General features: G+C 36.0%; 2 protein-coding genes across 3 annotated transcripts; one reads left to right on the top strand and one right to left on the bottom strand.

Annotated features, from left to right (window-relative positions):
• The first annotated feature begins 21 nt into the window (after positions 1 to 21).
• LOC139970402 (sperm-associated microtubule inner protein 10-like) lies at positions 22 to 4446 on the top strand. Its single transcript, XM_071976049.1, has 3 exons — positions 22 to 339; positions 1469 to 1562; positions 2014 to 4446. The coding sequence occupies exons 1-3, from the start codon at positions 302 to 304 to the stop codon at positions 2236 to 2238; spliced, it is 357 nt and encodes a 118-aa protein (XP_071832150.1). The 5' UTR covers positions 22 to 301; the 3' UTR covers positions 2239 to 4446.
• LOC139970399 (uncharacterized) lies at positions 2539 to 27849 on the bottom strand. Of its 2 annotated transcripts, none has more exons than XM_071976043.1 (23): positions 27751 to 27849; positions 25985 to 26050; positions 24682 to 24715; positions 23826 to 23908; positions 23044 to 23112; positions 22817 to 22915; positions 22050 to 22105; positions 21251 to 21368; positions 20853 to 20987; positions 16176 to 20251; positions 15150 to 15334; positions 14198 to 14307; positions 13349 to 13445; positions 12450 to 12557; positions 11713 to 11800; positions 11019 to 11172; positions 10191 to 10352; positions 9647 to 9741; positions 9117 to 9176; positions 8266 to 8369; positions 7582 to 7682; positions 5878 to 5997; positions 2539 to 5022 (listed from the first exon to the last, which is right to left on the bottom strand). In XM_071976043.1, the coding sequence occupies exons 2-23, from the start codon at positions 26029 to 26031 to the stop codon at positions 4917 to 4919; spliced, it is 6207 nt and encodes a 2068-aa protein (XP_071832144.1). In that variant the 5' UTR covers positions 26032 to 26050; positions 27751 to 27849; the 3' UTR covers positions 2539 to 4916. The 2 variants fall into 2 exon arrangements, with proteins under 2 accessions (XP_071832144.1, XP_071832145.1); XM_071976044.1 differs by lacking the exon at positions 27751 to 27849 and adding an exon at positions 27384 to 27699.

The raw sequence follows: 27849 nt of genomic DNA, 5'->3' as shown, positions 1-27849 counted from the left end.
TTAATAATATCGATGTTAGTACCAAAGACTAGCCGCGGTCAAGCGAATATTGGTTCGAGCACGAAATAGGTCTTATATCACTGTTGGCAGGTTGAAAAACATCGCATTCTTGCCCATTGCACAACTTTCACAGTTATAACACCAACCTGATAATATAGGAAATGCTGTATCAACTTATCTGGTGCACGCGCTTCATTTAGTAAAGAAACGTTATTATTGTATAGTTTAGCCTAGTGTAGTATAGCTTAGGCTTCAGATTTTACCTTAATATCATTGTACAGAAATTACAGAAATCAGCAAAATGTCACAAAAGATGTCGTCAGGAGCAAGTTCACCAAGGTAAGCATCAAAAGCTGTTACCCTAGACATAACGTTACCCTTTTCTGGTTTTTCGTACATTGATCATGTTCTTATCAGTGAACATCATTAAGGACAAGAGAAAATTATGGAACAGTACCTTATGCCTAAATTTATGCTAAGCATGGCAGGAAGACTACATTTTCACCCCTGTTTGAGTAGGCCTACATAGAACCCATGAACTACAAATTAAAGTTTAAAAAAAAATGCAATCCTATTTTACCTGGTGTGTGTGAGTGACTAAGAACTTATTGTATGTCCTAAATTACATTCAAACTTGAGCAATATTCTGGATTTTGATAAATTACTTGCTATGGAAAGTGTCAAAGTGAGAAAAAAAAGAGATGGAAATTTTTAAAAAATCCTAGTTTTGTCGTAACTTTATCTCATTAGGCCTATGTTTATGTTTGTTATTGTGAAAATATATATGGCATAAAGTAATATATATTTTTTTGGTCTTTGAAACTTGTTCAATTATTTCCATGAGGTCACTGCAAACAAGCCTTACATTAAGACTAGGCCAAGGACCAGGTGTTAGTCGAATCCACTTTTGGCTCCAGCAGTCCTTTGGTTTTTGGCGTGACCGGGAGCCATTTTTCCAAGACCCATTTCTGAAACACGAATGCATTCATATAAGGCTTTACAATGTTACTTTTAACAAATAATGATCACTCAACTGTTGTCACGATCTCTTCTGTATACCCGTAGCAAATGATTTCATAATCTACCACCGACCAGCCTATTAGCTAATGTTTATGAGTTATTCCCCTCATAAGAATAGGAGCTGCCGTTGGCAATTGAAAATTATCTTATAGGAATCCGTAAATTTGAATCATAAGCTGCAACCAAATCTCCATTGACTTAAGTGTGTCGCTTAACGTCAGGAGTAACGTTGGGGGGAATGACCAGGTGTCATTTACCAAAATCAGCGTCGCTAAGTCGCTAAGTTTAGAGGCAAACCAGGGCGCACAATCTGAGAATTGCCAGGTGCCTGCTTAATGTAAGGCTTGATTGCCAATGCTGGAGCCAAAAATGATTGGCTCTTCCCTTATTTGTTTATAATTGCCTAGTCAACTTCTCCATTGTTCTGTACTGATATTTTTCTTCTCAGTATTCCACAATTTTCAAAGTTGCATCCAGTTTTCCCAAGAAGATATGTCCCAGAATGGAAGACAGATATGAAGAACAGGGAACTTATCGTAAAGGTAAGATTAAACACTGCTGCTATTTACAGTAATTCTAATTTAGTTTTGAGTTTAAAAGTTAATACTGTGGTAATGTGATAAATGTATTAAATTTCAAGTCAACAGATTTTCACCAAATCAGAAAACATGCTATACATATGAGTGGAAATGAAATATGTAATGAATATGTAAATAATGCAACTGGCATTTGTTACTAATTTTGTATTGTTAATCTAATCAGGGAAGAAGAGGTGTCCATACCTTTCAGAAAATAGTAAAATGTTTGTATATGAAGTAAAATTTGAATACGTTGCAGTCCATTGTCATAGCAACTGAGACCAATCAACCTCTCCCTGAATTTATTTTGGCCAGTACAGTTTTCTTTGGTTCATGACAACATATTTATATTACAGTACTTGCTCAGCTGAAGCTTTAATTTCTAATTTGCTTGTTTCCTTTTTGTATTTTTCAGAACTGCGATATGAGTGGAATCATTCCTAAAGGTCCTCATGATGAAAGCCTGTTTTTAGATAAAAGGGAGCGGATGAATGAAGTCGAGCCTCGTAAAAGAGTTGACGCAAAAAGACCGGACTTTCCTCGAGGTGTTGCTCTTAGACCAGAATTTCACACAGCTCAGTCTAAATATCAGAGCAGTTTAATGTTCAGAACGGACGATTTTGCGCCGGAAGATCAATAGCGATGGGCCTGCATTGACGACCAATGTATTCAGATTTGTGGCTGTTTTAACACAGGTTGAACTTGAAGCAATCTAAGAAACAATATTCATACTTGATTTGTCTGTTGATGCCAACTAACTTGAAACTTACCAAACAGCTTGTCTTGTAATTTCTGTTACCACAATCGCTAAGCTTTAATAAATTCAGTTTCAAGTTAAAATGGATTCCTTAAAACCCTGAATCAAATGGTTTCAAAGCACACTGTTTTTGTTGTCTCTTTTTGATACAAAAAACAAAGACTGCAAGTGAAGTTGCACATAGATTCTCATGGCAAGTAATAATAAAAATTTGATATGTTAATATGTCCATTACATCATTCAGATATTCCTAGCACCTTAGAATAAAAAGTTTACTGAGATTTATTTCTGCGGTGTTCCAAAACTCATATAATTAAAAGATTTTTGTATGCAATTTATTCAACACTCAAGTGAATGATTGTAATATGCATCAGATCACCAAGGAAAAGTACATTCTGCATTCAAGTCATTTATTTATGATAATATAACGACAGAAAAGCATGTAAATCTATTGAATTGATCTACATGTATCAATATATTTACAAACTGTATCAACACTCACAACAACAACAAATTATTCTCTAGCTGAAAAATTATGTAGAAAGTTAAAACTAAAATGTTCAAGACAATACTTGAAGTTAGAATTTCATAGACTGTTAAATTAACATCTTCATAACAATAATGATAATTATTAATTGGATTTAATATTATCAGAAATAACAATATTACAACAGAAACATATTACATAAAACATATTACAGAAACATATTACAACAGAAATAACAACAGAAATAACAATATTATCTGTTACTGATGAGGGAAATATGTAACAATGTGGTACCATGAGATGATAGCTAGGAGGGAATTTCTGTTGGTAGGCAACCTGAAATGTCTATGGAAGAGAAGAATATTCTACACTGTTAGTTGAAATCCCCATCTCAATATCTTGCACCCAATTCCAGATACATTTTTTTTTATATGTAACATTTGATAAAAACTTGGAATAAACACTTTGATACTCCAGAAAAGTGAATGCTAGTATGTGATCTGTGATATCATCATGAATGATGTTCTTCAATAGCTTTACTTTCATATTATAATACTGTTTGTTTATTTATCCTTGAAATGTGATACAATTGGAATGTTTACTTAGTTGACAACATTCAGTTCATTTAGAATTTTATTAACATGTATCTCTTTTTTTGTAAGGATCTGATCTTTTTCATCAGATTTTAATGCTTGAAATCTACAAATGGTACCATCGCTACACTGTAAATTAACATGATTCTTGATATGAGATCCAAGTATAGTTATGAGATGATGTTGGAAGATGAACATAAATGTTTGTGGAGAGGGAGGGGAAATGGAGGTAGGGTCAAAGAATAAGTGAGATCTGTGACCTAAATATAGATAAAACTGCTATGGAGTATACAGAATGAAAACACATAAAGTTTAATCATTTTAAGCAGTGCCGCAAAAACTAATTGACAGCAAATGTCACCTTTCTGACATAAGAAAAGCTAACAGTTTTAGTCACAGAAATCAGTATAGCTAGGAACAGATGACAGCTGTTGTCAAGCAAACATCAAGAATGTTAATTAACATATTTATGTCCATTTATGACGACAATATTTCAGAAAGCAGTGGAATAATGTTGTGTTCAAATTTCGCAGTCTATGAACTTTGTCTCTTATAAAATACTCTTGTTCCTGTGTACAAAGACTGCTACTGTATGTATCTTTAAACTTGTATAGCAATTTGACAAATTTTGCATTTTCCTTTGCAGTACCGGATAAATTATTCCCTGGAAAGGTCACCCACCTCCTAAACAGTTTGATTATTAATTAGGACTCTCCTATTTTAATACTGTATTTTTGCTATTGTTTTAATAGCTGATGGTACACAAATGCTACATATCCTTCAGCTGTGTAGTTTTGCTGATCACTAGGTAATGTAAGGCAGCGGCATTGCTTACATTACTTAATTGTTAAATTAACTAAATAATTGTATTATATGTACAAATTAGTTTTTTTTAAAACCCTAAACAGTGAAGTTATCAGTTCACTGAAGTCTTCCTGTTGATTAGGATATATAAAGGCTTGTAAATACACTTTATCATGCCTTGAAATAAAAACCAAAGATTAAATATTACTGCATTTAAATCATCAATCTTTTCATCTCTGTCTGCCTCTGAAGATCCTCCTAAGAATGAAAATCTACAACATTTATACATTAACCTACACCTTGAGATGATACTGGTCCCATCATTCAATTACATTAGTGGTGACAATCTGAAAGAGAGTTCCTCCACAAAATGTTAAACATTTCACTGTCAAATGTCCTATCGATGCAGCAAGGGACCATATTCATCGAGTCTTCTGTGTATGTCACTGGAATGCTGTGAGATAAATCCTACTAGTGAGATCAAAACCATAGATCTAGTAGCTAACTGGATGGATGTCTTCATTAGTTGGCTCAAAACAGTCACCTCCTCTTTCACCTCCTTTCCAGTATGTGTAGGTAGATTACTCAGGATATGTTGTTGACAGCAATAGGTTTCAAATGGTGTATCTTACAACTTCTTGCTGCTAAATAAAATGGGCGGTGCTTCATTACTTTAATCAGACAGTCAAAGTCTCCAGTAGTTGGTTCAAACAGTCCATTGTTCTTGTCAGCTGTCCAGGGCCTGGCTTGACAGTTAGTAACGCTCTCTGTACATCTTGGACCCTGTTGGTATGGGTAAAACTCAAACTTAATTATATCACGTTACCATTATGTGATCAAGTACCCGACTAGACAAGTACTCAAGGTAACCTGTTGGTAAGTTCACTTACATATTAATTAGACACATCAAGACAGAGAGTTTGTGAATCTATGAACAGATGGGTGTACACGGCCTAAAATTAAACCTTCAGAGTAGCGATGTTATGGGTGGCGTTTCTGTTCAAAAACTTAATCACTTTAAATCGGGAGAAGATTAAAACTAAAAATGCCCTTAACTGGTGAAGCAATATCTCCAAACTTGAGCAATGAATTGAATTGAGAGAGAGTCTGGGAATTAAATTGATTTACCAATACTTGTTCAGCATGTTTGGCAAACTACCAACAACTAAGTGAGCTTGATTAGTCAGGATCATGTTGGGAACAAAAGTTAATTAAAAGTTGATAAACATTAATCAAATAAGGAGACTTAAAATATGATGCATATAGAGCAGCATTTTCTCAACACCTAAAATTTGAATTTTTAATAATTTTGCATAATAATACCACATAATTGATTATCTAGCAAAGTGTGCACCATTTACTTCACTACAGACAACTTTGTGTCCTACACATTAAACTTATAAAACATTCTCAATTCTTTCATTTGCAAAATTTTGAATTTTTTGGCTGCATTTTATTGGTTCCTTGTGCAAAGTTTGGTGGACTAAAGTAAAAGATAAAATTTTCAGGTACATTGTCTCACTTTCAAATGTTGAGTATGGCACCAAGGTACTGTAGCAAACTGAATGCGCAATGCCACTTAAGTAGAGAGGTGTGATCATCTTTGTCAAACATGGCTGAAGGTATTCCAGTACTTACATATCTCTACCAATCTCATGTGCTGCTGTGATTGTTTGTTCTCCTAGCAGGCAGTTGTTAAAGTCAAATGTGACTCGGAAACTTGAATGAGCTTTCAGACTTGAGAATTGTACCAATAGACTAGAAGTAAGAAAAGACAATATAGGGACTTTAGAGAATTACTTGATGTGCTAAAACAATGGTAACGTTTAGAGGCAAATACTAATAAAGTCTTACAGACAATTGCGATAAACTTGCATGTGTAAACTTGTGCACATACAAACCCGGTGATTGTTGCTAATTCTCAATTGCTGAAGGTGTACCGTGCCTCACAATCACCCCTTATCAGCCCCCCTATTCACCTCCTTCCCAAAAAAACCCATTCTGTTGTATTACATAGCAGAGGTCAACCCATATACTGTTTTGTTTTAATAATTATAATCATCATAATAATATATATATTTATATAGTGATGTACATAAAAGAATATCTCAAAGCATTGTACATGGACTATAGTGCTAAATCTTAAGAAGTATAAATGTAAAATACATACAGAGTAATAAAAGGAATAAAGTGGTCCAAGGAAAATTAGTAAATATATCAATCAATACACTAATAAAGCAATCAATGATTTAAAACTAATGTAAACCAGATTTAAAACAAATAATACCAAGATCAGCCATTAAAGTACATAATAAGTAGACGAATTTTAAGTTGGAACTTCAAACAATCAAAGGTGGGTAAAAGAGACTGAGCTGCAACTAGTTATGTACAAACATAATGAGTACTCTATTGGTCCACCATTTTGCAACATGTAGCATAATCAATTCATATCACTTGGAATCTTGAATTTAAAATGCATAATTAAACTAATTGGAACACCTCATGTAACATTGTATACTAAATCTCTAACAGTAGAATGGCTTTTTCAAGTTGTAGCATGTTGTAGGTCCAATGTGGAGAAATTTTACACCTTATTTATGTGGAAGGAATGAAAACACACCCAGCTGTACTTTATCTTCTTTATCCTACTTTAGTTTCTTTATCCTTCTGCATAAATAATAAACTCTTAAATATCACTCTTAAAATGTTAGAGGGCACAAACACACATTAATGTTATCAGAGATGCTGTATGTAGGGTAGATATGATTGCTGTAAGGAGACAATACCAATTCTTTCCAGGGAGACCTGTTTATCACATTTTGCAGGAGTTTAATTTTTAGTTTGATTGCAAGTAAAAATTATAAAATTAGTTGTCATGAGTGCAAATCTTGAGTTTTGTAAGAAGTAGATATCCACCCCTGATACTGGTCTATGTACATCACATAATAAGGAATTTTGATCATGGTACAGCTGTTTGATTTTCAATGTACTAGTGTTTTATCTCTTTATGTTGATATGCCAAAATCCTCATTGTCTCATCATTGAGGTGCAATTAAATAAAACTAATAAATAAATAAATAAATAAATAAATAAATAAATAAATAAATAAATAAATAAATAAATAAATAATTAAAAAAGAAAGCATTTCCCAGATACATGTAAACATATCCCTATCAAAGCATGTAATCATTGAGTTTTGTAACCTGCCAGTATCCTTGCTGTTGCATCTAATTGGATACAAACTAGAACTTAAGGTAGAATGAGATAAACTTCTGGATAGCTGCAAAAGTAACTTCAAGATCAAGAGCCAAGAGTCTGTATTTTTCCTCTCAAGTATCTTACCTGTATTCATTGATGTCTACAAGATGCCAGAATGCTATGTTTCTCATCTCCCGTTCTAATTGGCGTGCTCTGACAACCGTCCTGCTGAGGATTTGTAGTAACTATGGAGCATAGAAGAATAAATGTGACATAAATGGCCTAAACTTGATGACTTGTAATGGACAAGAAACATTAATCCAGCGTTGCAGACATTTGCCAAGTTATGCCTTTGTATAATGGCTTTTTCTACACAAATATGAAATGAAAAGAACTGAAGCAGTAATTGAGAGATTAATAACTTAACATACACTGAACATGATAAAATCTGCCCATACGCACAAAGAAAGGATACAAATAAATAGATGGAATTCTAAAGACCTTCTGCTGGGACAACAAGAAAACGAGACATCATCTCCTAATTAATATTCATGAGAAGAAAGTGTTAGTCTTAATCCATCTATTTAAGTATTCACAGCCAAACAGCAATTTTCCATTTTAAGAATCTAGCAAGTTGCAACTTATCTTTTTTGTGGGGGGAGGGGGGCATGGGAGGAGCATAAGTGGACTGTGCTGCATACCCAAATAATGGGGTTCATCTGTCCACATTAGGGTATCTGTCTTATAAATATGACACCCATCAGCCACATTGGTCTTGACTTCATACCTTATAAGCAAGCATGAAACGATTATTTGAGTCTTACTCACCATTGGTAGGTTAGAGTAATTTGCATGCTTCGCTTTGAGATCCTCAACGTGTGCCGTCTGCAAGATTAGTCTGTGAATCAATTTGGCGATCGGACATGCAGTATCTGTAATGACGAAAGGGACAGAAAACTAGTTATCCAAATAATGACTTATGGTTAACGATCTCGTATAACAAATAATCATGGATTCCTTGCTATGAATTACTGACATTAAGGTAAGCAATCACAAAATGTAGATATACATCCATTCAGATTGAACTTCTGAAAATGACTATCAATCTATCTAGAAACAGACAATGTCCACTTAATAAATAAATACATCAAGACATGATTATTATAAAAATAATAATAATAACAATAATAACAATCAGCAGTTATTTATATGACGCTTAAGCGACCACAAATGTGGGAGAAACCTGCAAGGGCTTATTGATTACAACTTACACGTCAGGTGGCTTTCAAATTCAACATTTTAACTCAAATTTGGAATCTTTTTAAATTTAGAAAGTCATTTCAGATGGGAAAACCGTAGATTGCTCTTGGATGAAAAACCCACCTTACCATGACCCGGCCGGGTATCGAACCCGGAACATCCTGATTGCTAAGCCTCATTGCTTCAAATGCCACCATCTTTATCCACTTGGCCACAGCACTGGTATGATGTGCTATGAGAGGCCAGATATTCAGGTCTGATTAAATTCAGACATGAATCTATACATTTTCAGAACTGACCACAAGGTTTCACTTGAGCATGAAATTTGCTGTTTCCAACTGTTTTATACGTACATGAACAAGGCAACACAGATAGCTAGGGCTTAAATTTATCAAAGAAAAGGAGATGCCAAAACTCACCCGGTAAATAGCTTCTCAGAATTAACTGTGTCAATTTAGTTGGTTTGCTTGCTTCTGTGTCTAGATATAAAATGAAAACAAATTAATATTGGGGGAGAGAGAGATAAGAAATAGATCATAGAGCTAAATCCGTACAGTGAATATTAATCGGAAGTATTAATCTGAATAATAAATATGCCCAGAAGGGATATTAAAATTAATAACTTTTAGTTTAAATTTGAACAATTTATATGTAAATTGTGACGACCTATTGGATCTATTTCTATCATCTCTTCTGGAACATGGAAGAATGATAGGTGAAGAAAGACACAACAGGAGAAGCAATGGTAAAGAATGTCATTAATGTTTTATTATGCTTAATACCTGTACTTTCAGGCTGTTGGGTGGAAGGGAGGGGGGTTGGGTGGGGAAGCTGTTGATAAGGTCGCTGAGGGTGCATAGATGGGTCTTACTAACTCTTCATTAGTTTTTATCTTCTTAGTTCAGTCATTTCCAGTGTTTGACATTTCCAAGCTTTCATCTTTACTTACCGTATTCAACCGTTAAATCCAAGGACCTGTTCAAGAATGTGAAGTGTAATTTATTCCCAGAGTCTGATGATCCTTCCAATCGCCATTCTTGTAAGCTAGAAAATAGATATGAAGGGCAAACGTTTAAATACACATAATACAGAGAAGGTAAATTGATTAGTCAAATATCTTCATAGGTTATCAGTGACAGAGATACACAAATATTGACTTGTTGTTTATTCCTGCAATATCATGTGATGTCATATTAAATTGCTCTTGGTTGCTTTCCAAATTGTAATGATGTAACTTTCGATGTTTACACAGTTGAATGCCTCAGTGCATACTCAATGACGACACCAACATTCCCAGAGTAGGATGGGGGGTTGCAGGGAGAAGGGCAACTGGATGGCAAGCAAACAATTTGACGGTAGGAGAGGGATAGTGCCAAAATGCGTCTGCATAGATGTATATCACAGGCAAATTTAGAGGCAGAAAATAATGAAGATCTTTTATATTATTTATGAAATATTTTTGGATAATACTCTATAAAATGTGATGATGTTACCTGTGAAGTGTTGCAAGATTCTCTGTAATCCTGGCAATGTCTGTATTCTTAAGGCCACGTTCTTCATCAGCATTAACTCTCATTAGTTCAACCTTTCGTTCTTCAAGATGTTTCACTCCTTGCACCACCTCATCTCGTTTCGATTTTAAGGAGTCCTTCTCTCTGATGACGTAAAAAGTGGAAGAAAAGTAATAATGGTATCAAACTTGACCCTTTTTTTTCTTTATATTATTAAATGATCAGCACAATGTGTAAAGCTAAAAAGACAATTTTGAAATAACTTTACCAATTTCAAACCCAGCAGCTACATACTACAAAATTACAACTTGCATTAGTCAGGTTTGCTTTACACTATCAGCTTCTCCAGCCTTGAAAGCACACATCAGCAGTTTGAATAAAACAAAAATATTTGTATACATCTTAAACTGGTGTCACAACAGATATTAATACTTCAAGGAAATCAAGCCAAGAAAGTGGAAAGTTACTTTCCAAAACAAGAAAATAGATTACTTCTACATGCCTAGCAGTACCTTTGTCTAGATTAAGTCACACACAAAACAGTCCAAGGGATTGCTTGTAAGTCTTTCAATCCACATTTGAAACCTTGCCAGGTGTTGGGTTTAACTGCACTGAATAATTTCAATATGGCTCATTGCTTTTGAAGAGGGATAAAAGAGCCCCCCCCACCCAAAAAAAACAATAAACTATGGCACACATCTAAGGTTATATAAAATTATTGTATAAAATTATTGAAGTATTAAAGCATGTTTCCTCTTTTATCGTGTTATGATTATAGTATAGGGTTGTAAATGAAACACTGTTATTTACTTTTGCATGTTGTCTATTGTTCTTTGCGTTTCTTGATTCTGTGCTTCCCACTCTGTCTGTCGTTTCTTATTATTTACAAACTCATCCATCTCTTCCTCCGTTGGTAACGACATCTCATCAAGGTTGCCGATAGCAACATCCAAGTTGGTCATTACTGTGGTGTGACAGAAAAAATAATGAACTAAAAACAAAGATATACATATAGGGAATCATGCAAATTTGTAAAAAGGCAGAAATAGTTGCATCCTTAGTATTCGGTTCTGAACATAACTAAGCAGTGACTGCCATAACTGATATTTAATCTGAGGGAAAATGAAAGGTATCAGAGGGTGCCAGGAGAGAATCAGAGAATTGGATGGGGTGAGGTATGGGTGAAATAAGTTCAATATAATGATATTATATGAAACGTTGTTAGGTTTGTTAACATTAACCAAATGAACCCCTTCATTTCACTCCCTCCCCAAAAGTCGTGGTATCCCTTTTAACATACAGCCTCTTAGTATCATACAAAATATACCATCTCTATTCCCATTTTTCATCTTCACTATGACTATTATTTAGATTTTTATTCCAATTGAAAGTTCTTCATAAGACAATGACAATGAAGATTAAAAACTGGTACCAAATGCAAAGAATGAAAGAAAATCAACTGTTTCAAGATGAGTAATAAAACACTCCACATGCTCCTACTTACCATCCTCCAGTTCCTTCATTTTGCTTTCTATCTTGATCAGCCCTTCTGAACACTTGCTCACTCGCGGGGTTAACTTTTCAATTCCATACTGGAAAAGTAAACAAACAACAAAATAGAGATCATACATGATTTGCACACTAAAGATACTAGCATGTGAAAAATTATCTTAAATGTGAAGATACAGTCTCCACAACTTGACCAAAATACGTACTTAAAGAATCATGAAAGGGGACTACACGCAAAGTACATTCATTGGTTATCAGTCTCATACCATATTGAACTTAAGCTTCTGATAATTACTTACAATGTTCTACATCAATGTCTTGCTCCTCCTTATCTCTGCAACTTTTAATCCAGCCATATGTTTTTCCCCATTCCATTTGTTCATCTAAAATGAAGTTTCTTAACAAAACGGAAGCTGTTGTCATCCAGCCAACGATCATTCTCTGTTGAGGCTCCTGAACTTTGGAACAAACTTCCCACTGACATTAAAACAGATTCTAATGTTAACACTATTAATAGAAAACTTTTAAGACTTATCTTTTCTCAAGAGCATTTTTATTATTCTTAGTGCCACTGAAGGTAACTTGACGTCAGAGATTAGGCAATTTATACATTTTTTTGATTGATTGTTTGAACTGACAAGGCATTACTGACAAAATTGCCTCTCTTGTAACCTGTTTCAATCCAAACAAACAGCAGTCCACATCCTACAAAAAATGAAGGGTATAATTTACCTTTAAATCCTCTTCCAGTTGTGTTTTCATTTTTAAGTTCCATTCATGGAATTGATTCCTGGAGAATTTCATACAGTAACTGTGCAGATCAGATACTTCCTTAGGAATCTAGAAAAATTAAAATATAATTTTCTACAATATGATAAGTGTTTCTCTATACAAACCAGAAGCATGAGGGGGGATAATATTTTAATCGCATAGGTTCTATCAGGGTATATTACTGTGTGAATTACAAGAGTAGGTAGCACAATGTTCTTAAACAACATGCATTCCACCATTGTAAGGGTTGACATGTGACATGTGAGGAATTTATCATGAGAAATCATTCCCATAATTATCTGACAAAGGAAACCAAAAAGCTACCATATATTTCCCACTTCCTGGTGTTTCATGGTTAAGGTCACTTATCACAAACGTGTCAGTGATGAGGTAATACAATCACCAAAAAGAGTGGAAAATGTTCATTTCAAAACTTAATAAGATCAATGTACAGGATGCCTTAAATAGTATGAATGGCAAATGGCTGCCAGGTTCCACAAATATTTAACCAAGTCATTTTCAAAACTTGTTTGCATCTGGTCTACTTTATGACCACTACAAATGGCCATTGTTCTTGTTGTCTGCTCTACAAGCTACACTATAAACTCTGCTTTGGATATTGCAATGACCGAGCCCCCAGGAGGAATGACCAAAGATTTTTTCAGAATGAATATTTTATTTGAGGCTGGTTATAAACCATTAACAGACCACTCATCGTTTATACTAGGTTTGTCAGAAAATATTAATGACATAAAAATTCAATATTTGAGATAATTAGGCTCATCAAACATTCTCTTTCCTATCATACCTTACACTGTCTGACTTTATATAAGAAATTTCCAGTACACATAGTACATTACCTTATGTCCCACGGAGAGGCTTTGTAGCTTCTGGAATATTTCAGGAAATTTGTCTTTCATCATCTGTTGTTTTTGAATCTGAAGGCCACTTTGTAGTCTGAAATGAGAAGCAGCAACCAGTTAGGCTTATCAATGTTTTTACACCAGGTACAAAACTAAGATCCATGCACCTATTGCTTAACTAAAAAGAGAAAGGGGTGGAGAGGAAGAGGAAAGGAATGAGAAAAGGAGGAAGACTATGTGATATAGGACACTACTGTCATTTGTACAGGACTTTAAGTAATCAAGATGAGTCCTGATTGCCTAGACACCGTTTGTAATGAGACAAAGCAAGGTAAGAATATATCATATCATAGAGTGGAGAAACATTCCTGTTGGGTGAACTTCACATGGTTGGGTATATCAACTTACAGTATTTGAAGTATATTCTATAACTATAATAAATGATGAGTTTGCCTTATGTTGACTTTCCACAAGAAAATCATCTTTAGAAGATCTGTAGCATAGAGGGGAAATAATGATTTTATCAGTTTTTAAAGGGAAGATAAGAAAAAGACTGTTGCCAGTTTCGAAGAAAAAAGTATGTCTGTCTTGAACGATAACATCACATTTTATTTGATATTTTAGTAACCATTTTGACCTCCATTTCATGCATAGCTATTCTCTGTGAGACAATTTAAATAATGCATATAATATAGCATCAGTACCATGTGCAAAAATACATTTTGATCATTGTAACCAAAAACTTTAAATCAATAGAACTAGATGGCTGCTGAACTGTTAACACTAAATTAATGAATAACATCCACATTACACCTAGCGGTTTTGCCACTTTTGTGCTCGACTTACTTGGTCAGCATTGTCTGCAACTGTGTCAACGCCCAATCATGGATCTCTTGATCCGGTTTGATAATCAGCAAGACCTGCAGGTACTCTTCAAGTTCTTCAGGTGTCTTCAGCTTTGAATGATCAAATGAGTGTTTGGTTTGAGACACTGAGAGACGCAGATTATGTACTACCCAATGGGACTTAAAGTAACAGAATTACAGACTGTAAAAAGACGTCTTCCTAAGGTTTCTAAAAGTGGTAACTAGGACTACATTTCTTGCACCTTTAAGTACTATTATAATTTCAAATATTTCAATGCAAAGAAAATACAAGTCTTGATACAATAATATCCTTTTGGAACATTCTTGTTGGTGATAGCATTTCTTGCAAGCTGTACGAGACACAGTCGGTGCTTTGGTTGTAGTTACATCAATAGCGGTAGTGACATTTCGGATTTTAAGTTTGATAAAAAATGCTTGCTTGCTACCTCAAAGTATACATAGATTTTACTTTAAGTTTAATACTACCAAAGCTCCAATACATTTTATCAATTATAGCATACATGGATTCAAGCGAGAAGTTAAACCTACATATATGAGTTAGAGATATATGTATACATACAGGACGTTGTTCTCTATTCTTTAAAAGAACATTTTTCATGATAACATGTTTAAAGGAATATATTTGGTGATTTCTAATGCAGTATTTCATTTCTGTAGACATAGGTGTTCCTTTATACTCCAAGCATGTACTGCTCTGATCATTTCACATGGTTATTGGGGTTATATTGCTACATTTTCTGGTACATTATCCACATTTTAAGCTGCATGGACTTTCAAATAATTACCTACTATTTTTCCACTCTCTCTAATCATTTAACCGTAGGGTATTTCTAATTGGCTTCTCGTGGACTAGTTTATTCTCAGCCAAATCTGATAAATTGACAAATAAAATGAAAATCATGATTTCTTACATCAATAGGTACAAGAGTCTCTCTACCAAACTTTGCATCAACCAGAGCGTCGTCAGAATTTTGAAATAAATTGCAAAATTCTGCAACGGTTAATGTGTCTGGGATGTCCATCTTTTCTTTTTCAGAACTAGCGCCCTCTATATCTTGCTGAGGTTCTGGGACAGAAATGTAACTACCATCCATAGCTGAAAATAGACACAAATACGTCAAAAACAAATCATAATAATAATAATGAAAAGAAAACTTAATATGAGTAAATTTCCAGGAACCTCAACAGTTTTACCTCGTTTCAGTGAAGCTTATGGAAAATATGTAACACCATAGACCAAGAGGTTTTTTATTTAACTTCTTTCGTACAATAAAAAATATGTTATTTTAACCTTAAGGCTATCAAAGGTATCTTTTCCTCTGCATGTAAGTATTGAGTCTTCACTTAAATGATTCAGTGCAAAGAGCTGACAGTTAGCTATAAAACTACTTCAACAGTGAAAAAAGTTTTCCTTGCTCCATATTGGAAAAACAGATGTTGCTATTTCCTTCAGATAAGTGGTAACCCAACAAACAAACACATAAGCAAAATTACAAAACCACAAACAAAAAATGCATTTTGGATTTGTATGGCAAGAGATTGTGAAAAGAAATAAGTGGCCTCATAATTTCTCATTTAAAACTTTATGAATTTTGGCAAATAAAATGGTATTTGCTACACCAATTCATTTTTACTTTTGTTAGTCTTTCATGAATTTACACAACTGTTTATGGATTTCTGTCTTTGCAGGAAGGCTACTACCTTAACAACTGAGTGTACTAGTGGCATATATGTATACATGCAAAATAAAAATAATAAAAACAAGTCGTTTATTTGTTCAGTAAGTATGTCAAACAGAAATAAAACTGCAATGAAAAAGAACTTATGAAACTTAAATTCCTGAAAGTTTTCATAATTCTATGGAAGAGATTCAATGAATGCTTTACACGGACACAATGTTGGCATTCCAGCCAACAAATGAATAAATAATAACATACCTTTGCCATTCAAACTCAAAGGCTGTTTGCCCAATTCAAAGCCTGCTAGGTCTTCCGTACATTCAGGACTTTGGAATTCTTCTTCCATGATACCATCGAAAGAACCATCATGCACCAGTAGACTGCCCTCTGCCAACAAACTGAGACCTGCTATACTTCTGTTTCTCGTCTCACTCTGGTTCAAGATTAAGGATGGCTGCTCCTCCTGAACACCCATTGTCTCATTTCCTTTGTTTATCTCTGCTCCAGCAATGTTACTTGTTTCTAGAGTAAAAGTGTCAGAATTCCTCCTTGAGGAATCCCTTCGTCCGGGTTTCTCTGTCGCATTACAGGATCTTTCATTTCGTTCTTCGTCCTTTGACTGAAGCAATTCTCGTCCTCCCATTGGTCCGTTACCTACCTCACCGGAGGACGCACCGTCCGCACGTACGATACCGTCTGCTACCGATGTGATACCCTTCGGTGCTGGCAGAATAGGCTCTCCACCCTCTCTACTGAATTCACCTGACACTGGTGTTACACCTCTCTCACAACTGGGCATCGTCGTTTCTGCTGTGGTGGTTTCGGAGGAGAGCGTCTTCGTACCGGCTTCCTCTCCTACCTGAGTCGGCTTTGATTTTTTGCAAGGAGGCGAACCGTCCAGGTGATCTTGGTCTGTCTGTGCCTTAAAGTGGATGTTGGTTAAATCCATCATCTCTGTCATACCGTCCCGATATATCTGAGTCTTTTCTTGCTCTTTTGATGACACCTTTGTTTCTGCCGGTGGATTGATTGTTCCGTCTGTAGGAGGATCATCTAGTTGGTCTTTTACACAAGCCGTAAATTCCATCTTTTCTCCGTCATTGACACCAAAATGTCTAGTTTCATCTTCTCTCATTGGATGCACAGTGTGTTTCTGTGAAGTATTTAATATGGGATCAGAAACAATTCCATCTGTTTCTTTGCTGATTGGTGGAACACAGGCTGTGAATTCCATCCTTGCTGCATCGTCTGATCCAAATCTCCTGGTTTGATCCTCGACGAAAGCAGGCGCTTGCGAAGTTTTCCCAGCTGTTGTATGATCAGACACTAATCTGTCTGTGCCTTTGCTGATTGGTGGAACACAGGCTGTAAATTCCATTCCTGCTGTGTCATCTGATCCAAATTGTCTGGTTTGATCCTCGACGAAAGCAGGCGCTTGCGAAGTTTTCCCAGCCATTGTATGATCAGACACCAATCTGTCTGTGCCTTTGCTGATTGGTGGAACACAGGCTGTGAATTCCATCCCTGCTGTATCGTCTGATCCAAATCGTCTGGTTTGATCCTGGACGAAAGCAGGAGCTTGCGGAGTTTTCCCAGCCATTGTATGATCAGACACCAATCTGTCTGTGCCTTTGCTGATTGGTGGAACACAGGCTGTGAATTCCATCCCTGCTGTATCGTCTGATCCAAATCGTCTGGTTTGATCCTGGACGAAAGCAGGAGCTTGCGGAGTTTTCCCAGCCATTGTATGATCAGACACTAATCTGTCTGTGCCTTTGATGATTGGTGGAACACAGGCTGTAAATTCCATTCCTGCTGTGTCATCTGATCCAAATCGTCTGGTTTGATCCTCGATGAAAGCAGGAGCTTGCGAAGTTTTCCCAGCCATTGTATGATCAGACACTAATCTTTCTTTTTCATTACTGACCGCTGGAACACAAGCAGTAAATTCCATTGCTCCTGTATCCTCTGATCCAAATTGCATTGTTTGATTTTCATCATTCTGGTGACCGTCCTGTACCTTGGAATGACCTTCCAAACCAACTTTTGGATGATTATTTGCGGCATCCATAACGAGCATTTGTGGTCTTTCCTGTGGAAAAGATACGTTTCTTCCAGAGGATGCCATGGAAGAGGGAAAGACATTCTCTTTATCAAGGTTAGAATCTATCTTCTCGTTCACACATGATGTGAATTCCATATCACCCTCGTCATCTGCCGAGAAACGTCTGGTTAGGGTATCATCTGGGTGGAGGGTAGCGGGCCTGGTAGAGGTTTTGTCACCCCTCACCGTCTCCTTGGTTTGCTTATTGTAAGTAGCCGTCACTTCCACGGTGGCCTCAATGTCACTGTGGTACATCTTTTTACCACCGACTGGTGTCTTACTTTTGTGGGACGACAGTGTTTTGGCGGTGGGTCGATGGACGGTACTATTCAGTAGATCATCGTCCAGGGTCATTGATGAATACCTCATACTGGAGGTAGTGTTGAGCAGCATGGATGGTAACTCGCTGGTGACGTCACAAAGCCTGTTTTGTTGTGAGGAAGAGACTTCCGGTAAATTTGCCGTCTCTTGTATTCTTTTCCTCTCATCTGCGATCTTGAGGGCCTTCTTTCCATCATCATTGTGGCCATGACTCGGAGTGGGCATAGAGGAAGAATACTTGGCAGATTTTTCCTGGAATAGACCGACCTTGGCTTTGCTCTGTCGGGACCCATACATTTTTGCTTCCCGAGATGACAGTGCCTGTAACGCCTGTCTGGTTTTCTCGGTGCTACTGTTACTCGCAAGTAAGGCGTTGATGCCTTCCATTACTTTCCTGGTTGATTCCCTGCAGGTGCTTGTATTAGCTGCGTTCATGGACGTTTCGTTCTGCTCCTCACGCTGTTGTTTCAAGGCGGACGACGGGAAGAAGGCCGATCTCCTTCCCAGGTGTTCATTTTGAAAGATGTGAGTACTGTCCAGTGGCCCGCACGGCAGCAATGATATGTCTCCCAATTCTACCGTTGGCTCTGGCATCACCGCTAGCATGTTTTCTTTGTCTCTTTCATCCTTGACTCGACTAGAACTTGTTGGAAGATGTTGGTCTAATCCCTCCAATTTTGGTTTTCTGTTTCCTGCTTGAAATGACACACACGATTTGTCATTTTGCTTTTGATTCTTGTGCTGACTTTCTTCGTCTTCCACTCCTGCATCTTGGTTCCCAAAGGGCATCTCGCCTTGTTTCTTTGCTCCCGCAGACATCAACGACTGGTCGATCTGCTTGGACACACTTCTGGACTGGACACCAGGGTTTACACATTCCGTCATTTCCATCTCCCCACCATCGTCTATTTGAAATATTTTTGTTCGGTCTATCTTGGAAGCCACAGACATACCTTCATGAAGATGCTGCCTTGAAATATCACCGCTAGTTGCAGGGCAGTGGTTCTCCTTATCCAATGGATAGACTTGTAAACATTCCGTCAATTCAACATCTCCAGAAGTACCACCACGGAGATCAAACACGACCGTTTTGTCATCCTCCTGCTTAGCAACCGCAGGTAAGACTTTCCCTGAAACATTACAAACAGATGTCATGTCCATGGCACCAGCCTGATCATTAGTTTGGAAGATCCTGGTCCTTTCTTCAGCACTGCTTTTAATTTCTCTTGCAGGTATTGGTTCAGTGAATTCCATCCCAGCTGTTATGTCTCCATACACTCTGGTGATTTCTTCGTATCCAGTACCACGGGACTGCTCAGATAATCCTAATGGTTGTCTGTCTCTCGTTTGGTAATTCCTCTGATCGGCATCGATACATTTCGTCATTTCCATCATCCCAGTTTGGTCTTCTTGATTAAATACTCTTGTAAGATCATCGCTTGCAATCTTAACCAAGCTGGGATTGTTCACTATCCTGTCATCCCGTCTTACGCTTTGAGATTTGATACCGTGAACCTGGGTCAGCTCCATGTCAGCACTTGCATCTTCCAGGGTGAATACTCGAGTAATATTGTCAACTTCCTGCGGTTTATCCTGAGAGCCATTCCGCATCCTCGTCTCTCTGGAACTCAAATTACTGATGTTGGCAGAGTTGTTTACAGAGCTGTTGTGTAAACTGCTTGTATCTGACGACTCGTACGCCTTCATGCGACATGTGTACGTGGGACCGAGTAAGCCTAAATTATCAAAGTAGACTTGTTGCTTAAACTGTTGAGTAACTTCTGTCTCCTGATGGATGGTGTTGTCATAGTTACCAGTCATCTCCATGTTCCCATCGTCAGAGTCTTTACTCTGTTTGAAGAAGATCGTTCTCTCCGACATCTCTCCACATTCAGCTTGATCTCTCGACCTGGCAAATGAAAGTTGAATGCTGAGCAGTTTTACGGTTTTCAGGGTTGGGATTGAAGCTTTATTTCTTAACTCTTAATAATTCATATTCTAACTCAGGAAGATTCAAGTTTGATTGGTAGTAGCAACAATGCAAGGAACAATCAGGAGTGAACTGTAAGCTAAAAAAAAATTGGTGATGTATCACTTGGCCTTGAAAATGGCTAAATATTTCTAAAAGTTTATTTCCAACCCATTGAGGCCAAAGAGCAAACTTGTAAGAGTATGTTTGACTCCATTAAATTGTGACTGACAGTTTTTTTTCTTCTTCAGAAATCGCTTCTTTACCACATTTTGATCCCGAAAGACTTAATTAAGGAGCAAACATGACAAATTCTGTGAGTTCTGCTAGAAATAATTTAACATGTACAATCGCTGCTAGAGAAGATCAAGTATAAAACAGAACAAAAGGTAACAATGAAAACAGAAACATTTAACATAATTTAACAATGTTACATTTTTTGGCTAATATCACCTAATGACTGATACTTTTCACATAGCAACTAAAGCAAAGGAAAGAAAAGAGCAACTAAAGCAAAGGAAAAGATAGGAATTGAATTTACCTAGCTGGACGGTCAAAAGTGATTCTCTTAAAGAAATCGGAGGGAGCGATACTAGTTGGTTCTTCACGTGCTGGTTCAGGATCAAGATTTACTTCTGGGCTTGTCTTGTTTTCAACAGAGGTTTCTTGTTGTGCCCTGTAGTGGTGATCACAAAACGAATTAATGAAAAGTTCATAAATATACAGAAAAGCAATAACGTCACAAATTTGTTTAGAATGTTTTAAACCGCAGTATAGCATTGAATCCATCAAATCTGGCTGTACCAAACTCGACTGTGAAAAGGAAAGGTAACATTCCTTTAAAAGCGAAACAGCTTATCAATGAATATGCCACAAACAAACCACTTTTCTTATTCTTCCCTGAGTCCAGGGACGTTCTATTTGACATAAGTCACTCACCTGAAATTCTTCATTATCTTGGAGAGGACAGCATCGACACCTTCGTCGTTCTGACTCGGTGATTCTTCGGCCATCTGCTGTTGTTGTACGATAGGTGCAGTCAATAGTGTCTCCAGACCTGATGATGAGAACCAGAAAGCAATCATTTGAAAAACACCTTGTTGCTTTTGATTACTAAAAATCACAGAGCCACATTGCCAGCAAACAAGAGTGACTCAATTAAATAGTATAATGTTCTGAATTACATTTCCATGTAATTATGTAAATGTCTCAAACAAGTGGTTGTCAGCTGCAACTGTTTATCATTCCAAATTTGCCCCAAGTTTACGTTATTTTTCATTTCTTCTGGTTTGGTTTTTCTTTAGAGTAACAAATGTTGTAACTATTAGTAACCTTTCAATAAAACTTTGAAACGGTAGTTCACATTTCATCAACTACACACACAGACACACAATGAAACCCAATTATAACAGATTATCTAACTCTAAGAGGTAATTATTACACAAGAATCCAAACAGTAGCTTAAATATAAGAAAGGAGAGAGAGAGAAAACAAAGGCACAACACTTCATACCTATAATTTACTTATTGAAATGTTGACTACACCCAGTGTTACTTTGGAATTTCTCTACAGGATCAACTTCACAGCATTAAAATTGTCTTTCCTTGTAAACTGCTGCAGGGATAATACGATGGAAGATCCAGTTGTCTGACTTCATGGACTCTTCAAGGGCAACTATCCTGATGCCAGACTGTCATCTATTCTAAAAGTAAAATAACCCTGAACTTTCATTCCTCACCTGTTATATGATGCCCTGGTCCAACAGAGACTACTGGTGGTATTTGTGATGTTGATCTATGTTGAAGAGTAGACAAGGAAAGATGTATTCAAACAGTACAGAGTTAATGGTCACAAACAGAATATTGTTACAAGCAGTTACAGGGAATACATTCAAGGTGTTCAAAGTTTATATGTACAGTAGCAGTTTTGAATGTTCTAAACTTACGTCTCATATAAAATACTATGATTTGCGGTGTGTAAAATCTGCTACACACATCTTTGCACTAGTATAGCAAGCTGCCTTATATTACGATACCGGATAAATTGTGCCCTGAGTTAAATGCAACGTTTTGTCAAATCTGCTACAAGGACAATCAAAATTATTTTACTCTTTTTAAGGCTGTTTCTGAGAAGAAGAAGGATGTTTTCAAATAAACTGACCTACACCTTTCTTTTGACAACAAAATCAGCTTGTCCCAATCTTCTTTCATGGAACAAAATATTGAGCAGGATCTCAGGAGTATTAAAAAATAAAATGATACCCCCAAAAATGGTGGCTGGTAACTTTGTCAACACTTTATTCAGCATGTCAAGTAGCAAGTTCTTGCATGAAAACTCTTACAACTTCTTATGAATTATTGTCAATTCTGATGAATCAGAAATGGAGCAGTTGAGTTGATGAAAAGAGATTTTTGACAGACAAACATATATGAATTCAACTGAATACTATGTTAGGTTTGAAGAAATGTTGTTGAATGTTGTACGAAGGTTGTAGAGTTGTCTTACTCATATGAATGTCTGTTGTCAGCTTGCATGACAGCACTACTATCGGCAGATACTTCAAGGATTCCAAGAGTTCGGGCATCTTTTTCAGTCAAAAACTCTCTGAAAAGTAAAAGAAATGTACCAAAATACTGATGAAACTGTTGAGATGTTATAATACTTTATTGGCAAACACCTCATTTTTATGGTCTCTGTTACTTTTGATATTTGATTGAAAGAGATATACATACTTCACTTCATGTGTATTGGCAAAGCTAACACGCTTTGATGAGCGCCTCCTCTTTCTTCTCTCAGCTTTCCTATTTAAAAAAGGAGATAAAAGTTTGTTTATTAAATATAAAACTTTTCATAGACACCATGGGTTTTTTGTTTAATAATATATGATATTTACTTAAAAAGGAATAGCCTCATTTAACCAAGATATAAAATACAGAAATGTAGAAAAGAAACTTGTTGGTACTTGGGCTTCCAGCTGTATAGCCTAATCCATTATAATAAGAGATTATAATACTTGTACATTGATTCAATTCAATAAGAACAGAACACCAGCATGAAAAAGAATGTCTTTATTTTGACCTACTGTATTCTGTTCCAATTTTGACTACTTAATGATTAAACCTTGGTATTTAATTTCTTACAAAGTAACTTGATCATACTTGAACACCTGCTCACAAAATGTCCCTGCTGCAGTTGCGTTATCTTGATGCGTTGATAGACTTGCGTATTATATTCTCTGTTAGGTATATTTTCTTCCACTGGAAGATTTTCTACCTTTCATTTACTAAATAGAGCTATTTCCAAGTTAATATGATATTGGGGTTTTAATAAGTGATACTGTATCATACCACTGACTGCCTTGCACACTTTGGGTTATGTATTTTCTGTATAGACCAAAAACAAAGGGATTAGGACTTGTGTGAACCAATGCCTCTTAAAAAAGCACGGTGACAATACAATCAAGTAATTTCATAATATTTATTTGTGAACATAACATATTTCAAAAAAAACTCACCCAGGATTTACAATATTGGTAACTTCTCTTTGATTTGCATCCACATCAGCTAATGCTTGTCTAGATGGAGATGCCTTCAGAATCTATCAAAAACAAAACATTTACGCTGAAATTAGTAGATTGATTGTGTCGACTCAGTGATGGGGGGTTTAATAAACAAGACTTGTATCAACTGTCAAAGATATTTACAATTGAAAGAACACCCTGCCTTCCTGACATCACCCCGAACAGAAGGCCCTATGCTGACATCATAAGAAAGCAATACCACAGAGGGAAGAGCTGGAAACTGGTAAATCAAAAGTTCCTGAGGTGTTGGTGAATGAGAGTATCCTCTGAGATGGGATAGAGAGATTACTGATTCTTGATGAGAGATAATTTAAAGTAGATTGTACAGACAAAGTGGAGTATTGTGTTACAGACTTTTTGTAATTTCTTCACTACTTTCTTAAGGGGGTGGGGGGAAGTAGTCTGTAACACAATACATCACTTTGTCTGTACAAACTACTTGCAGAGATGCTTCCACAGAGATCAGCTTACTGGAGACCAATGATAATGATACCATCTGCCAAAGTATGTATGTCCATGAAATGTGATTGTACTAAACTATGGACAATTGAAAAACATTAGATATCTGGGTTTAGTAGTCCAATATTTTTGTGGACAGCTCTGGGACATGGTATTGACATTTCAATATCTTGATTTTTAAGATGTTATCAAGATAGCTGTTAGTATTATATGACTGGTCTGTCACATAACTTAATTAGTTTTGTAATTAAAGACACCATTGCAAGACTAGTTGAATTAAATTTTATGGGATGTGATGGTATACTGCACCGCATTGTGAAATCATACTTACCGATGATAAAGATATTCTCTTACGACTCCGACTCCTGCAAAAATTAAAGAAACACAAGCTTCATTAACCCTCTGACCTCAGCAATGATAAAACTTCAATATATAAATAAATTTACATAAAACTACTAGGGTCATCAAGTGTTTGAGCAACAAATTCAATTTAACTTGCCACTTTTTGTGGGAAAAGAAAATTCACAAGTGTAACTGCAGAGCTAAGAACAGACTTTACAAGATAATATAGATTGTACCCCACAAAGTTTACATGCAGGAGCAAAAATAGTGCTACTTGAGTAAACAAACAAACAGACAAGACAAGAGAAAAGAATAATTATTTTAGAAGAAAATAACCATAACAGAAATTATGGATATTAAAAATAAATAAATAAATAAATAAATAAATAAATAAATAAATAAATAAATAAATAAATAAATAAATAAATAAATAAATAAATAAATAAATAAATAAATAAATAAATAAATAAATAAATAAATAAATAAATAAATAAATAAAATATATAAAGTAGAAATATAATTTCCCGGCTTCAAGCTCTCTCTGGTTGTTGACTTTGATAACTTTTCTCCCTGACAGAGTTTGATACAAAGTCTAAAATCAATGCAGTTCATTAACTTGACTTAGAAAGGTTATCTTTCATATTGTAATTTTTCTGGAGTGGATGGGGGGGGGGGGGAGGGTCGAGAGCGGGTAGAGGAGTGACAATTGTAATACTCAGAAGAAAGAATAATGACATTATCCCTCCCGATTTATTATCCAGCCAAAAAAAAACTGAAGAAATGTAAATGAGTTTAATTCAAGTTAAATACCTGCCTCTCAAATTAGTTCAGACTGACAATTTTACCAAAACTATTTAAAGGCCAGAACATTAAGGTTTTTTGTTGAAAAAAAGGAAATAATTTTCTTCCTTCTCTAGATATGCTATTTGTTTAAAGTGTAGCTGCTAATGCTCAAAGATTCTATCAAAATTGCAATTTGGTTTTGAAAAAAACACCAATTTTCTCTGGTGGTAAATGATTTGCACTAAGGAGAAAGGAAGATGTGTTCAACTATTTTCTTAATGACGGTACATTCCTCTGTGGCAAATAAATACATAAAATTTCATAAATACTATAACATCTTTGCTGAAAAACATGATACCAGGATCAGATTCTTACAGCTAGTGGTGCACATAGCATAGTTTTTGGCAACTTATAAGAATCACCCGCTTCCTGCCACCAGAATCTCCCTTTTCGACAGCAGTCTCTTGGATGCAAGCTCAACAAAGTAAAAATAAAGCACATATAAGTACCCTTTAAAAGTGGAAGTGATGTCCTCAGCTTCTTCCATGATATCCATCCTGAAGCTAGGAATGTTTCTGCAATATAGTACAAAATATGAAACATTATTCAGATCAGAAAGAAAAAACTGTTAAATATTAGTAAAATGAACATGTGCTTGTTGTTAGGATCATTCCTATGATATTTACGGATAACCCACTGAACCAAACACACTGGTCAGTAGATATCACATCAGCCTTGTAGCAGTTCAGTGTTTGTCAACTCAATGAGTACATTTTCAATTTCATACTGTGAAAAACTGAGAAACAACTGGGTATAGTACATCATTTCCAAACAAAATGAAACTAAGGTCTATTGGTAGACTATAATTTAAAGAGTTAAGAAGAATGTAAATCAAAACAAGCAACCTGAGAGAAATTCTGCATGCAGCTATGTACACTTTAAGTTTAAAACATAAATTCGTCTCCTTGAACTCTGGCCTTCGTCACTTGTTAGGTCAGATAACAACTTTTTGGTACAAGGCGATCCAGTAACATCTGAAGACCCTAGCCTACTAATTAGGTGAACTTGGGATTGCTTTTTTGATCAAAGTCTCTCTCTGAATCAGGAAGAATATAAATACTGTACCTATGAACCCTGGCAATGATGCAGCCAGATAATACCGATGCCCTGAAATTTTTATTAAAGCCAGGGAGGAAAACAAAAATCAGCTGAAGGCCTGGCCAATTTAAAAATTGTAGAACTTTAAGAGGACGCAAACTGTTAAATCCTGTAACTGGTGGTCACACAATTTTAACATTCAGCACAACTTTATTTAGTGTTTTCAGCTTGTAACACTTGAGCTGCTGTCAGAATTTTGGTCTAGGCTAGGCTATGTTATTCTCTTACATGTTACATCTAACCTTACAGTATATAGCAAGATATTAACATTTGAATCAGATAATGCATTAAATTCCTGCCACAGAAATGGTTTACAACCCATTATTTCATGGCAAATTGGCAATTTTTGTCATGATGTTTATTTCTATTTGTGAAGTTTGTGCTGCTACTATTGGAGTATTGGCCTAATGCCAATTAGCCTAGAACTGAAATTACTGTAGACCAAGGCCTAAATAATACAGCTTTAATTTGGCTCCTTTACTGTGCACTTGGCTTCTTGAGCAGTTCAAACTTTATTTGGTCCAAGTTGATGTTATCACCTGGCAAACTGTTCAGTCCTAAGAGTAAGACTTTAGTTTGTACTTATATTAGGTAGCCTAGGCTATGTATTTGTTAGAACATCATTTAGCCAAACTGTTATTAATATTACCCAACTTATCTTAGGACTAGCTTTATAAATGATACCTTTGGTAGCCTAGGCCTAGCCTATGTATTTTATTTTTAAAAGTTATTACACCTACTAGTACTAACCATCTTAACCGAGGGCTAGCATTATATCTATGGTATGTTCATATCTTTGTTAGGCTAGATGTTGTAAATGCAATATAACTTAGTGAGGCTGTCAGTATAGCGTAGGCGTAAATATTAGATAGGACACACGGCAGTCTACTGTATAGCGTTGCCGTTAGCTGTTGCAGGAGTAAGGTTCTTCCATGTAGGCCTATGCCAAACTGTTACACTATGGGTAGCGTACGCCGTTAGGTTTGTCTTAGCAAATTTCGCTAGGCCGTAAAGCCGTTCCTATCCGGTTCGTTTAAGCAAAGTTTCAGTTAGTAGCTCTAACAGTAATCATGTATAATAACACGAAGTTACATAAAAATATTCATTTCCACTTAACTGCTCAAACGATTCACTAAGCAGACAGCACGGTCTTGTCTCTTTGAATCCGTTTTCTATAGCAAACGTTGAATGTCCATGTCATAATACAATAAAAACA

The sequence above is a fragment of the Apostichopus japonicus genome, chromosome 8 (genome assembly GCF_037975245.1).
Source record: "Apostichopus japonicus isolate 1M-3 chromosome 8, ASM3797524v1, whole genome shotgun sequence".
Lineage (NCBI taxonomy): Eukaryota > Metazoa > Echinodermata > Holothuroidea > Aspidochirotida > Stichopodidae > Apostichopus > Apostichopus japonicus.
The sequence above is the reverse complement of the archived record's forward strand: the minus strand, read 5'-3'. Positions and strand labels throughout refer to the sequence as shown.